This window comes from Tamandua tetradactyla, chromosome 13, assembly GCF_023851605.1.
Source record: "Tamandua tetradactyla isolate mTamTet1 chromosome 13, mTamTet1.pri, whole genome shotgun sequence".
Lineage (NCBI taxonomy): Eukaryota > Metazoa > Chordata > Mammalia > Pilosa > Myrmecophagidae > Tamandua > Tamandua tetradactyla.
This window is the reverse complement of record NC_135339.1, coordinates 5119601-5134248: the sequence shown is the minus strand read 5'-3', so window position 1 is coordinate 5134248 and position 14648 is coordinate 5119601. Positions and strand designations below refer to the sequence as shown.

The window sequence follows — 14648 nt, the reverse complement described above, 5'->3', positions numbered from 1 at the left end:
TACCTTCAATTACTCATTTATTTTTATTAGGGTGGCTACTAAATGTTATTACAGTCCCTTTTAGTGCCAACTGGTACAGTCAGAAGATTCTTCCTTATTGGTGTAATGAATTATGCTTGGTATCTTCCCTGACACTGAAACATCTGGAATAAACCCTACTTGATTATAGCATAGTTATTCGTGACACTCACACATTCAATGCGCTAATCTCTTTTTAGAACTCTTTTTTTAGATCTCTGTTTGTAAATTAGATTGGCCTGAGCTTTCTTTCTGGTCCTGTCTGCATCAGGTGTCAGGACCAAGGCTATGCTGGCATCACAGAGTTAACCTGGGGAGAACGCGAAGAGACCTGGAGTCATTTGCTGTCCAAAGGGAATGAAACCCAGCTGTGCGTCCCAGGGCCTCTTGCCAGTCCAGACATTTAATCAGCTTTGAGGGAAACTGGTCTATTTACATTTTCTACAATCCTTTCTAGTCATTTATATTTCGTGAAGTTGCTATCCATTTCTTCTAGCTTTTCAAATTTGTAGCCAAATAATTAGTCTATTTTAATCTGTAAGTATGTCTCCTTTCTCATTCCTGTCTTGTCCCGTTTTGTACTCTCTTTTCTTCTTTCATCAGATAGGAAAAGGATATTTATTTATTTCAGGTATATAGATTTTTTTCTTCCTTAAACTTAATTGGAAATACTTTCAAACTTAAAGGTCAGTTGCAAAAAGAATTCTAAACTCCACACACAGAACTCCAGCCTTACCCCCTGCCTCACTCCCAGATTCCCAGATATGCATTTTTTTGACTTTTGAAAAGGACCAGCATTTGGTTTTATCATCCTCTAGCTTTCCTCTGTGTGGGTCTTTAGAGTTCCAAAGTTTCCATTTTCAGGAGAGGAAAGAGGCTCGGGAACATTCCACGACTTGCCAAAGTCCCATGGCAAGTGGCCGAGCTCCGGCTGAGACCTGGTTCAAATCTACGCGACTGTGAGTGGGTCCTCAGAGCGGTCCCTCGGAGGGGTCCTGGGTGACACATGGCCTCAGGTCACCGCCGAGGGGAAAGACCCCTCTCCTTCCACCCTCTGGCTCTGCTTTACTTCTCTCCCCTCACCTGTCCTTTTACGTTTTGCTTCAGTTTCTTAGGCTAGGGACTCCTTTGGGGGAGAGGTGCCTCCATCTGGTTGTTTTGAGGCTGTACGACATAATGGGGGACGCATGGTCTCGGTGCCAGATGGCTTGGCTTGACTCTGTGCACAAGTGCCTCAGTTTCTTTACGTGCATAAAATGACAGACACCAGCGGAGCCCACTGACTTTGCCATGCCTCTCCGCTTCGCCTGTGGCCATGTGTTCCAGAATCCAGAATCTGGGGGAATGTAGCAGTGTGCAGATTTCATCACGTGGCATCCCCACCGGGCCCAGGGCAGCATAATATTTTAGAATCGAGCCTGTTACTTCACAATCCCTAAGTGGGACCGTAGTGTTGTTTCAATTCACATTCCCCTGACCACTGGTGAGCTGAGCTCATTTTCCTTTGGTAAGTATCCATGTGCATTGCCTCTTTTCTGAATTGCTTATTGATGGGCTTCATTTCTCTATAGGGGTCTTTGTTTTATTAATCTAAAGGAGCTCTTTATGTATTAGAATAGTGGCCATTTGTTAGATGTATTGCGTCTATCATTTGTCTTCTGTTGCTTTTGTCATATAGATTTGAGCTCATTACTATTTAACAGCACGCATTGCTTTTCCTTTCTAACCTGCCCATTCATGCTGAATGGGATCCAGCCTCCCAACAGTCTCTCCTGTTGTTTCAGGACACGTCTCGCCACCAACAAATTTGCTGCCAAATTTTGGCAAATGTTGCAGTCTTCAAAATCTTTTAGATCTCAGAAGAGGGGGTAAGGGATTGTACAGCCCAGCCCTTCAAACAGAATAGTGCTCGACGAATGCCTGCTGCTGCCTTGCCTGGAGCACCCAGCGCATGGCTCATATCCGAATGCCTGTCCCCCTGGGGGTGGGGTGGGGGGGTCCTGCTGCAGCCCTTTGCCCCGGCCCTCATGGACTCAGGCTCTTCTCTGGTCCTGCCCTCGCTGCTTCTCATGCCTTCCTTGTAAGGCGCGTCTGGGAGCTTGAGGTCCTTTTCCTTGCTGTGTCTGGGTGCCAGCTCCCCCCAGCGCCGTGGCGGGCTGGTGCTTAGAGGAACACAGAGGGCAGCTGGGAGTGGCAGCTCCTCCACTTCCTGGGAGGAAACCAGAGCCCAGGGGGCACTCAGGAGGCAGCCATCCAAGGCTGGCGTGGTCCCTGACACGGACCCGATGGTGCCCTGCAGGCACCTCTGTCTCCAGCTTAGTTCGCAGGTTCCTTCATCTGCCTGACCCTGTCCGTGTTTTGATTTGGGGGCCTCCCAGATCAGGGATGCCAGGTCCGCCCCAGCACCCCTTGCCCTGCCATGGGTCTCTCAAGGGGATCTTGGGGAGCGGAGCCGTTTTGCACCCTGGGAAGGCAGCCCTTCCCACGGCGGGGAGACAAAGGACTCAGGCGCAGTTTCTTGTCTCCCCATCCGCCTGGCACAGGCCGGCGGCTTCAGGCGCCCCTCTTTAGGAGCTTTAAGGCAGAGCTGCCTCCTCCTCCTGAGAGTGCCGGAAGCCCCCACTCCTCGAGGGCCCAGGGAAAGGGGAGAGCCGGGTCACCCACCTGGATGGCGATGGGGACGATCTTGTTCACCAGATTCTTGTACAGCAGGCAGATGGGGGCGGCCAGGAACTGCAGGGTGCACGGGTCGGTTTTGTTGGCCTCGATACCATCCAGCAGCTCATAGTCCACGATGAAGACGTTTCCCTGCTGCAGGAGACAGGAGGGAAATGACCCCCGTCAGTTCCAGCCAGTGGCAGACTCTAGACTCAGGCCTGGGATGGACAGCCAGGCTCCAGAGGCTCCTGCAACCTCTGGAGTTCAGAATTTATTGCTTTTTTTGTCCTCTGGCTCAAAGGCTGAGGTTAGGCCAGTCAGAGCCGCAAAAAGCGTGTTTGCAGGTCTGGGCTGTCTTTGAACAGCAGTGGCCAATTCTGCATTTCCGGTCCCTAAAACCTGCTTGGACTTCATGAAAGATGCTGATGACCACCCAGGCCGGCAGTTTAATGAGAAGAAAGCAGACAGTTTAGATGACATAGATGAAGGAACTCAAATGCAAAAGAGGCGCTACGAGAGTCCGCGTACAGGAGGTTCAAAACCCTGCCGTCCTGATTTCAGTGTCACAATAAGGGCCGCCCTTGGGAGAAGGCAGGTGTGTTGCACTATGGCTGCTGCACTTCAGTGGCCCTGATCTGGGGAAAACAGAAAGCTGCCCTTTCCCAACTGCCCTTTGTGTCCTCGAGGTTAGGCCTGCCGGTGGGCGGTGAGTGCTCAGGGAGGGGAGCAGCGTCGGTGGAAGGCGAGGGGCTCTTTCCCAAAGTCTTTTTGCTTTTCTGCTTCAGCCAAGTTACGACAGAAGGGTGGGGGTGGGGGCGCAGCTGTGGTGAAGGTGGGAGGGAGGGGTCCAAATATGCTCAAAGGAAACGTGTGCATGTCTACAGCTCAGCTGTGCAATACAGGGGACCGAATCACGCACCCCAATTCAGACACGTTCTTAATCTTGACCCGCATTCCCGTGGGCGTGACCTCATGTCAACAGGGCCTCCTGGAAATGCTGTTTTTAGTTAGACTGTGGCCCAACTGAGGGAGAGAGGGTCTTACTCCCTATTCCCGGAGGCCTCATGAAGAAAAGAAAGCAGAAGCCAGAAGTCGGAGAAGCCCATGCGGGAGAAAGTTGGAAATCAGCAGAAACCATTACAGTGACAAAAGGAAAGGCTATCTCCATGTGACTGATGGGAAAGGAACCCCAAGGACTGCCCGCGGCCAGCCCGGATTCCAGGAGAATGCAAGCCTTGCCGATTTCTTGATTTGAGGCTTCTTCTACCCTCAAGACTGTGAGGCAATAAATTCCTGCTTAAGCCAAAACCAGTTTGGGGTTTCTGCAACAGCATCCTGGCGGACGAAGATAAGCACATGCTTCACCAACGCCAGCAGGGCTGCTGAGAAAAGGGCTGGGTCGAGGACAGGAGACCCAAAGCTCTGCAGCTGTCCGACAATCAGTCATGAGCTCAGAACCGCGTGGAACCAAGGATTCTTAGAACCAACTCTAAGAATGAAAACAGTCTTGAAGAGTTGTCGCAAGGGGTCAGAACCAATCACAGGGCTCAAATATCTCTCTTTGGGTTGCAAAAAACACAATTGCCCAGGTAACGCCGAAAAGAAGACAGAAACTCAGCAGTGTTGGATGGCCAAAAGCTTAACACAGATCACCAAGATGCACAGAGGGTTACAGAAATGAAGAATTGTGCTAGGGTGTGTGTGTGTGTGTGTGTAGGTAAGAGATGGGGCAGTGTGGGTAAGACGTGATGGCCTCTAGATATGTGTTTGCAGCCAACGCCACAAGGGCGTGTCACAACCATGGGGGACCAAGGCCAGCGAGAGCCGGCTGGGGTGGCAGGGATGCCTGCATGCCAAGTGAAGGCTGGTCTTTATCCCTGACTCCTGGGAGGTAACCTCTGAACTCTTGGGAGGTAACCTCTGAACTCCTGGGATTTCTCAAGTGACAAGAGTGATTTTGTTGTTCCTGGTGGGCTCTTTGGGACCATGTGATTCAGGCCCCACTTCTGGGGAGTGGGGATTGGCGCTGGAGACCGACTGCAGTGGGCAATTAACCGACCCGCCGTGCCTAATATTGGGTATGGGAGCATGGGGGCTCCCCAGGTGGGCGTAACGTCACATGCAGAGGCTGCTACTGCATCCAGAGGACAAGGGGAGTATCGTGTCTGGGGCCCTCCCAGGCTCTGCTCCGCGCCTCTCTTCCTTTGACGGGTTTTCTGTCTCCTTTCCCAGGCATAATTCACAACCATGAGGATAGCAGCTCTCAGGGAGTTCTGAGTCCTTCCAGCAAATCCTTAAACCTCCTCCACCGCACAAGGCAGTCTGAATGCATGTCTTGCACTTGGGGTCAGAAGTAAGGGTGGGCTTGTGTGGCCTCTTCCCTCTGACTTCCGAGTTGGACCCTAACTCCTTGCAGTTGGGGTCACAGGTCTTGGGCGGGCCTGGCAGTCTGGAGGGCCGTGCTCTCCCCCTTTCAGTTTGGCTAACTGTGTAATGCCCTGAACCCATTTGTCTTGGAAGGTGGCACAGGAGTCCCCAGTTGCGGTGGTCTCCCCACCTGGGTGCCAAGGAAGGGCCCTCCTTGGGTGGTTGGCTGCTCTGTCCCTTCCAATCCTTGGATTAAGCTTTTCAGGGTCTATGATTCTGAGTTGAAGTTTAAACCTAAGCTACTGAATCAAAGTTAATCATGAGTCCAGCTATGGAACCTACAGAGAAATACTGGTCTGTGGGTGTGGTTGTCGCTAGTTGCCCAAGTAACCTGATAGTGTCCCGGGACTTGGGAGGGTCCAGGAGGAGAGGGCTAGGGCCACCCGAACAGGGACAAGGCCTTGCTTGGGAGCTGGAGGTGGGCAGGCGGCCCTAGAGGGTCAGGTGGGCAGGGGGTCAGAGCGGAGAGGGCTGTCCACAGAGGGTGCTGCCCATCCTTCTCTGGCTGGGTCCCAAGGGGGAGCCGAGCAAGAAGACCTGGTGACTACAAGCAGCAGAAGCCAGCCTAGGTCCCTGGGGGACAGAAAAGCATGGGGGTGGGTGGCAGGAAGCCCAGTGCTCGGTCCTTCCGAGTGCAAAAAGGCCAGAGGGCCATTCCTGGAAGGTGCTGGACATCAGGTCCACGAGCCCCAAGGTGGAGGTGGTCCATGCCCTCTGTGTTGAGGCCATGGTAGTCTTGGAACTAGTCAGGGCTGTCCCAGCAGGTAAGGGCTGGGGGTGAGGGCTGGGAAGAGGGTGAAGGCAGGAGCACAGGAGTCCAACACTGTGATGGTTTGAAGCTGTACATACCCCAGAAAAGATTGTGTTCTTAAAGACAATCCATTCCTGCAGCTGTAGACCTATGGTGGGTGGGACTTTTGATTAGGTTGTTTCCGTTGAGGCTCTAACTGGAGTCCTTCATAAGAGGATGAAAGAGAGAAGACAAGGAAACTGAGAGAAGACACAGAAGCTCAGAGCAGAGAGAAAAGCCACAGAAGAAAGGGAGAAGGACACACACAGAAGTTGAGAGGGAAAGCCACAAAACCAGAGAGGAAGCCACTGAAGCCAGAAGCTGGAAGCAGTGAAACCTGGAAGAGAAGGGAGAGACCAGCAGATGTCATGTGCCAAGTCATGTCGCCAAGGAGTCCAGGTATTGTCTGATGATGTCTTGATTTGGACATTTTCACGGCTTTAGAACTGCAAGCTATGTAAGCAAATAAATCCCCATCATTTAAAGCCAGTCTATTTCTGATATATTGCATTTATGCAACTTTAGTGAACTAAAACATTTCTAATTAAAATTGAAATTAAAAGTGAAAAACTCCATTGGTTTTCTCTCTCTTTAGTTTTGTCCTGTTTCTTTGACTCATTTCTTTACAGAATTTGAGAACAATGTGTGTTGAAAGCACCTGGTCACATGCTCATACACAACTCCGACCCTAGCAGGTAAATTTAATGAGTTATTGATATTACATCCCCAAACACCAGCATCGTGGAGACATCCTCCCCCAATCCCTCTTTCCACAGGGCCCGAGACAGTTGGCACACATGCCCAGGACCCTCGCTGCCCAGGCGCTGCCTTCTTGTAGCTAGGAAAAGGAAGCGGCAACTTCGCCAAGGCGGCTCCTCCAGCCACCAGCCCGATGGAAGAGCCGGGCAAAGGAGCCCTGGAGAGCTCCAGCCAGCACGAGGCGTCTCCACCCTGAGGGACTGTGACCGGATCCCCGGCCAGCCTAGGCCCTACCTCGACCTCTTCCTCCAAGGTGAGCTGCCGTTCCAGGCTGCACTTCACCATCTCCGTGGTCACCGGAAGCTTCTTGGGCAGCTTCGTGCACCGCTCGATCAGCACGGGGTTGCACCCGTTCAGGAACTGGTAGCCGAACATGAGGTCTTCCTGCCAGTGATTCATGACCCGTTCTGGGGCAGGGGATGGGGGAGAGGGTACAGGGGTGTGGACAGGCACGGACCAGGCCTGAGCTTCGGCTAGGCGTAGAGGTGGGGGTGGGAGGGTTCAGCCCAGGCCACAGCCCTCCCCCTGACCCTGGCACAGAGCTGGAGTCTTGAGGCCTGGCTAGGCACGGGCTGTGACCCCACGTGTGTCCCCCTGCCCGTCACAGGCGCCCGGCCTCCCACGACACCCCTCCTTCAAGAACCCCAGGCCCTTCAGACCCGTGGGGAGGGACAAGGAGAGGAGGGTCGGAAATGTCCCAGCAAGACAACATTTCATGTGCTTATCTCAACACCTCTTCTTCCTCCAGTGATTTCTGGCTCCTTTCTGCTGAGGCCTGTTCTTCCTGTGCCATCACTGGAAATTTCTATGCTATTCCTCTAATCAAATCCTCATCCAAAGGAACACTGCTCTTAAGACAAATGCTTCTATCACAAGCTAAAGCCTGCCTTTCCTCTGCTTGTGAGTATCATTAGCAATTGATTCTTATAAAGGAAGCTTTCTGACGTTTTTGAGGCTGTTGACAAGGCAGTGAGGTCGTGGGTGGTGCACCCTGAGTGTCCAGGGAGGGGGGGCTTCAGTGACTCAGGGGATGGTCAGAGGTGAAGTGTAGTGCCAAGGGGTGCAGGGGGCCCCGGGCTGGGGGTGGCCAGCAGGCCCGGGCACCGCGGCCCCAGGTGGGGAAACAGCACCTTTTGCTCCCCGGCGCCACGAGCAGCCCCCACGGGGACACCCACCAGAAATGGTGTTGCTGATCTTGACGAAGATTTTCTCGAAGTCGGCGAAGTCGCTCCAGGAGGACTGGAACATGTGCATGAAGCGGTTGATGAAGAGATTTTCCATCCTGCGGGCCGGCAGGCAGTGTCACCCCCAGGCCACAGCCCTGCCCACGCCTGCATCACGGGGCCCCTTCCCGCCACCGTCTCCCTGGCCTCTCTCAGCACCCCCAGAGGGGACCAGGGAGCCCAGGAGATTCCCATGCCTTGTGGAGCTGCCCCCCACGCTGCTTGCCAGCGGACCCAGGCGCCCCGCCTCCCCCCCGCCACACACACACACACACACACACACACACACACACACACAAAACGGGGACTTTGTGCAAGGGACTGTGCCCCGGGCGCTGCTCCAGAGCTCCCCGTGGGTCCCCCTTCCAGCAGGGAGACACGGGCCTCTTTTGGAAATCTGCCCCAGAGCTGCAGAGCCACGTCCCCCTCCCCCAGCCCGCCTGCCGTCTCATCACATCCCACCCCCTCGTACCCCCACCCCCACCCCCCACCCTCATCCACACAGAAGAACCGTGCACACCCTTTTTATAGTTCTCCCAAGGCCACTGCAGGCCAGGGCCCTGGGATGCCTCCAGCCAAGCTTCTTCCAGCTTTTCTGGGTTCCTTCCTTGCCCGGTGGCCCAGGGATTCCTAAGCATCCTGGGACTGAAACCCTGATCGCATTGTGAGGCTAGCATCACGCTGGGCGTGGCAAAAAAGGGTACATTTCTGGAAAAAGAGAGGTCTTTCCAGCCCCCTAAAATCTTTGCATACCCTGAGGATGGCCCTGCCACCAGATGGGCACCCAGGAAAGATGCCCCATGCACAGAGCGCCCCTGGTCCGCGGCTCGCCACCCGCCCCGGGGAACCCTGCAGGGGATGCAGAGTGAACCAGCGCCTGGCAAGGGGCAGAGTTTCCCTAACTGGGTTCCCTTGACCGCAGATCGGAAGATTAACTCTGAAAATAGGGCTGGGTGTGGCAGTAATCCGGAGAGGCCACTGATCCAGGGAGAAGTGCAATTAAGAGAAGTGACATTTATTTGTCATCTAGGGACACTTATAGACATCTGGCGTCAGAGAACTTCAAAGAGCTGTTATTGCACTAAAGAGGAAACAGCGGCCCAGAGAGGGGATCCAACCCCCTGGGGGCCACACAGCCTGGTAACGCCTACTCCCCCCAGCACAGCCCTCCTGCCTGGCCGTCTCCCACCCTGAGTTGCTGGCATGAGGGGGACAGAAGCTGCTGGCCGTGTGCCGGGAGAGGTGGGAGCTCCTGCTTCCTCTACTTTTCCCTGCCCCCTTCCTTCTAACAGCTTCTCCATTTTCCATGCTACAGTTTTGCTGTTTGGGGGGAGCTCAGAGCTAAATGGGCAAAGGCTGGCCCTGTTCCAGATGGGAGCAGGTGGCTCAGAGGAAACAAGCCGCCCATGTTACCCAGAAGTGACGAGGAAACAAAGCTGTCCAAGCCAGAAGGTCAGCAGGGACGGCTTCTGGTGCCCTTGGCTGGGAGTTCTGAGTCACACGGGTTGGGACTGGGCTGTGCCCGGGCACAGTGGCAGCCGGAGGGGCTGCAGAGGGGGTCTCAGGGCCTGGGTCTGTGGGTTCTCTTCAACCATCCATCGGGGGCCTAGACTGGGGGGTCTCAGGCCCCACCCCCACCCACCCATCTGGTGTGCTGAGACTCTAGACACAAGAATCCCAGAGTGGGACTGGGAGCCGAGGTGCCAGGCTGGGTGGGGGCAAGAGCAGACAGCCTGGCACAGTGGGTCAAGGGCTTCCTGACCGCGTGACCTCCGGCAGCTCCCTTAACCATGCTGTGCCTCAGTTTCCCCATCCCCATGATGGTCCCTGCCACACAGAGTTGACGTGAGGTCTGGGTACCTAAAGAGAGCTGGACAAACATTGGCGGAAACTTGTGATGAACACATGTGACCAATATTAAGGGCTGGAGCAAGGCCAGTGGACGAACTGACTGGCTAGTCTGCAGTGCCGCCAATTCATTCAACCGCGATCTTCCTTCCATACCCAGTTCACAGAACAGTCTTCCCTGCTTCCTTCCCCTCTGCCCCAGCCCCCTGCAGAGGCTCTCCCCAGGGGCGCTGATGACTTCTGAGCAGCACATCCCAAGGGGATGTCCCTGGACCTCTCTGAAGCACCTGAAGACTGATCCCTCCCTCCTTGGCCCTCCTCTGGAACCCGGCATCCCTGGGGCTCTGCCTTGGGAGGTGGCAAAGGCTCTCGGCAGGCCTGGACTGTGCAGGAGGCTGCCCCCCACCCACACCCCCAGAAACCAGTCCCTTTCCGCACTGTCACTTTCTGTGCTGGGAAGGAAGCTGTCTTTCTCAATTTCCTTTCAAGAGGGCATTTCCCTTATCAGCCCTGGCCGTCTCTGCAATCAAGTAGCGGACATACACACTGCCCCTTCCTGATGTCATGACATGTCACAACCTGCTTGGTTCTCCAAGCAGGCCACACCGTGTCACCGCTTTGCAGGCAGGGAACTCTCAGTCACAGCATCCTTTCCTCACCTCCAACAGTCTGGCCAATGGCAAAGTCAGGTCAGTGCCTCTCTACTGGGAAGCGTTCCTGGACCCCACTGATGAGCCTGACTGAGCGTCTCAAGGGCAGGAACCGGTCTGAGGAGGCAGGTGCTCATGGATGGGTAATGGCACAGGGTGGCATCCCAGCTGTCCTGGCCCCATCGCCCAGCATGGACAAGGACTCTACTTGGTCCTGTTCTCTTCTCCTAACACCCCTGAGCAGGAGCTGTGGTCTCATTTTCAGGTAGGGAAACTGAGGCCCGTGAGGTTAGACACTAGCCAAGAGCTCCAATGCCGCTACGTCTCCTGGACAGGTTTCCTCTGAGCTGCTCCCTGCCGTCCACCCTCTTGGCTCAGGCCGCACCTTCCTCGCCTGCAGGGCAGAGCCTCCTTCTTCCTAGCTGGCCCCCTCCGGTTGTCCTGGGCCAGGAGGGGCTGAAGGGCCCACCCTGGCATCTCTGTGCCTTGTTCCAGTCAATTAGCTTGAGGGGTAGAGTGGCACGGAGCATGTCGAGAGCGAGAGGCGTGGTCGAGGGGTGGAGGGCGGACTGCGTGGGGGCACAGGGAGAGCTCACACAACCCTGGGGCTTCCAGGAACTTCTAGGAGTAGGCGGCGCCTCACCCTGGCTCTGAAAGTTGACAAGTTGGACTGAGCCAGGCAAAGGAAGCTGCTCAGGGAAAGGCGAGGCAGCTTTGGGTCAACTGTGCTGGCATGTGCAGTGCACAGGAGAAGGCAGGGGAGGGTCAGCTGCTGGGAAGGGACAGCCTGTGGGGCTCTCTCCTGCAGTTGAGGAAAATCACTGAAGGGTTTTAAACAAGGAGAGAAAGAATTAGATGTGCATTTTAGAGAGAGTCTCTGATGGATGACTTGTGCACCTGAGAAGAAGCCATGCATGATGGGGCCTGGGGAAGTAGGCAGCACCTTCCCCAATTTCCCCCGGGAGAGGCAGTGGGGCTGGGGCAAGGGGTGAGTTCCCAGACCCTAGTGATGGGTGGATGGTGACGAGGGGGGCGCATCTAGGGCAGGGGCCTCAGCCCTGCGGCCCCTAGAGTCACGGAGGGAGCTGTAGAATGGCACCCCGGCCCTGGCTGCAGAGAAGACATTCAGCTGTCTGGATGGCCCAATGCAGCCTCTGGACTGACAGCCGCTGGTCTGGGTTGCCCTGAGCCCTGCCAGTGAACACCTGAAGGGGAGAGGTAATTGTAGGTGTGAGGCGCATATGGGGGGGGTCCTTTCCCCACAGTGAAGCTAGGGCTTGTGAGGCGGCAACAAGGGCCCCTGAAGGCCAGCTTGGTCGTACTCAATTCACTTGACAGAATTTCCTGAGCACCTATTTTGTGGCAGCTGCTATGCCAGGCTCCTGAGCTAGAAGAGGGCAATGACTTCAAGGAACATTGAGTAATAAATGTCTTTTCTCTCTTTAAAGACCTCTGATACAAAAAGGCACAACTTCTCCATCCCTCCTTCTCTTCTTCTCTCTTTCCCTCCACCTCTCCCAACATTTTTCCTTCCTTCCATGCATCCATGCATCCATCCATGCATCTATCCATCCATGTGCATCCATCCATCCATCCATCCATCCATCCATGCATCCATCTATCCATCCATTCACCTACCCACTCTTCATCCTTCCGTACCTCTCTCCATCCATCCATCCATTCCTCCAACCATCCACCCTACCCTCCCTCCCTCTCTCCAACCACCCACCCATTTATCTCTCCATCCCTCCATCTCTCCTTCCTTCTCTTGATGTCTCCACACCCCAGCACAGCCCAGCCCAGGTGGTGCACCTCCTCAGTGCATATGGCACTTCTTTCACAGGGCCTCCACCTGCCTGCCCCATCCTGGGCTGGGCTCTGCCCTAATAAAGCTACACAGCTTTGACTCAAAAGCACCAATCCCTAGGTGGAAAGCAAAACATTTAATCACTGTGATTTCCCAGCTAAGCCAATGTAGGGCACTGTTTCATTACAAATCCAGATGTTTGGATTTCAATTTTATCTCCCGCTCGATCTGGATTGCAGTAAGGGGAAAAACTCCCCAGCTTTGGAGCTAAACAGACCTGGATTCAAATTCTGGTTTTGCCACGTCTTGCCTATATGATTTTTTGTGGGTTCTTTGACCTTTAACTCATCTGAGCCTTCATTTGTTCACCCAGAACCTTTCAATATTAGTCCCTCCCTCCCAGAGTTGCTGTGAAGGCTGAAAGGACACCTCCACATAGGAAGCACCCACAACAGTGCCTTGCCTTAGCAGCGCCCTGACAGTTCCTTACTTCTCCCTCTCTCTACTTGCAGCCTTGGACAGACGAATGCATGTGGTCTTTCTGACCCCAGGGGTTAGAAACCCTGCAGAGGCTGCTCATAAGGTTTTGGGTGCATACCTGTGGTATGGCTATGTATGTGCACATGTGCATGGATACATTTACACATGTATGGTGCGTTTGTGGGTGTGAATGTGGATATGTGTGTGTGTGTGCATGTGAGAATGTGTATATGTGAGTGCATGTGCGGATATGAATGTAGGTATGTGTGCACGCATGTATGCATGTTGTGTGTGTGAATGTGTGCATGTGTGTGTGCATGTGTGCATGTGTGGGGCTGCAGGCATGTGTGGTGCATACGTATGTGCACGTGTGTTGTGTCCGTGGCAAGGTCCTCTCACATGTCCTGAGGTGGCAGGCCTGGCTCAGGCCCTCCGTGGCCTCCCACAGCCCTTCTCTCCGATGCCTGAGCACATGAGGCACCCTTTTCAAGGGGAGCAGCTCCCCAATTAGCGCATGCTGACCCGCATCCCGCCAGGTCCGTGTCTGGGCCCTGCCTGCACATTTCTCGGCTGAGGCGGGGTCCTGTCTGTGATGCTGGCTGCCGGTCTGCGGTGAGCCCAAAGCTCCTCAGGAGACCCTATGTTCCCCGGGGTTTCAGAACCACTTCGCAGTCTTCTCCAGACTTGCAGGATTTGAGAATCCCGGAAAGGTCCAACACACAGAATGAAAGGCCTCAGGGACCCCTGGGGTGGGGCTGGGAAGCTGCATCTCTAATACTTACAACACCTTGGTCCGTCTCAAGAGCTGACAAGTTTTAAGAAAAACCCTAAAGTAATTCAGACTTGAGGGAAGGGAAAGAGGGAGTGCAGTGCTGGCACCTCCGCTGCTGGCTCGCAGGGCCGCATGGGGCGGGGTATCTGACCTCCTCCTTCTTTGACTCCCTCAATTGCAAAATGGGAGTGATGGGGGCAGTGAACACCCGGGGTGGGGGTGGGAGGCTGTGAGGCGCGAGGGGCTGGTGCAGATGAAGGAATCAGGCCTGATGGCCGGCGCGCCCGGGCCCCCACGCTCTGGGGCTCAGCCTGCACACCGGGGCTGCAATGTGAGTGGACACGGGGGCTTCCAGCAAGACCTCTGCTCCCCACGCCGGTCACCTGGCTCCTGAGGCTGCAGCTGGGTTAGACTCAGGTTATCCTATGAATGGGAACCTCAGGACAACCAAGGTGCCATCAAAAGTTTGGGGGAACAGTCGCCAAGGCTGAGCTGCGCCCCAGCTCAAGGGGTTAAGGGGACCCACCCCCGTCCCGCCGCCGCCACGGACTCACGCTTTGGAGTAGTTCAGAACGAAGTCCACGCCTTTCTCGCTGTCGAACTGGATGTCGCGGGGTAAGTCCTTGTGGCACTTGGCGTCGATACTTAAGGGGAAGCCAGGGTTCCACTCCATCCAGCTGAGCGGGAGAAAGCAGAAGACAGTGGGGCTCAACATCTGCCTTCGTGCCACCCCCACAGGCGGAAGGCTGCTCGCATCGCCATGACAAGGTCACAACCGGTCCTGGGTGCACATGAAGCACGCAGGTCAACACGGTACAGGCTGACCTCGTATCCTGCGCTGGGGGCACCAGGAGCCCACGGGCTGACCCCTCCAAAGGTCTGGGGGCAGCAGCCTTCGCTGTGCCCCAAGCAGAAGCCTGAAGTTTGCAGCCAAGGGTCAGCAGACAGTATGTGTGCACCAGTGAATAAAAAGGAGAGGAGAAGGAAGCCCCCGAGGACTTAATTTGAGGCAGCTCCCAATGACGACGGCTCCCCGTAACACATCCTCCCATGCTGGCCATGGAGGAGAGGTGGGTAAGCCGCCCCAGCACGCCCGGGCACCCGAGGCCGCCCCAGCACGCCTGGACATCTGTTCTGCACCAGCCAGTCAGTGTACATCATTAGACTCGTACTTGATTGGCTAGTGGTGGTCAGGGGGGAAGCAGGACTGTTTCCA

At 55.1% G+C, this 14648-nt stretch overlaps 1 protein-coding gene across 2 annotated transcripts in view; it reads right to left on the bottom strand.

The window, feature by feature from the left end:
* The window catches only part of ALOX5 (arachidonate 5-lipoxygenase), a 62971-nt gene that overhangs the window by 9761 nt on the left and 38562 nt on the right, over positions 1-14648 (bottom strand). For both annotated transcript variants that reach the window (XM_077124576.1, XM_077124577.1), the window contains exons 4-7: positions 13987-14109; positions 7828-7934; positions 6887-7059; positions 2683-2829 (exon numbers count right to left, since the gene is read on the bottom strand). In XM_077124576.1, coding sequence (XP_076980691.1) covers positions 2683-2829; positions 6887-7059; positions 7828-7934; positions 13987-14109 — 550 coding nt within the window. The remainder of the gene's footprint in view (positions 1-2682; positions 2830-6886; positions 7060-7827; positions 7935-13986; positions 14110-14648) is intronic.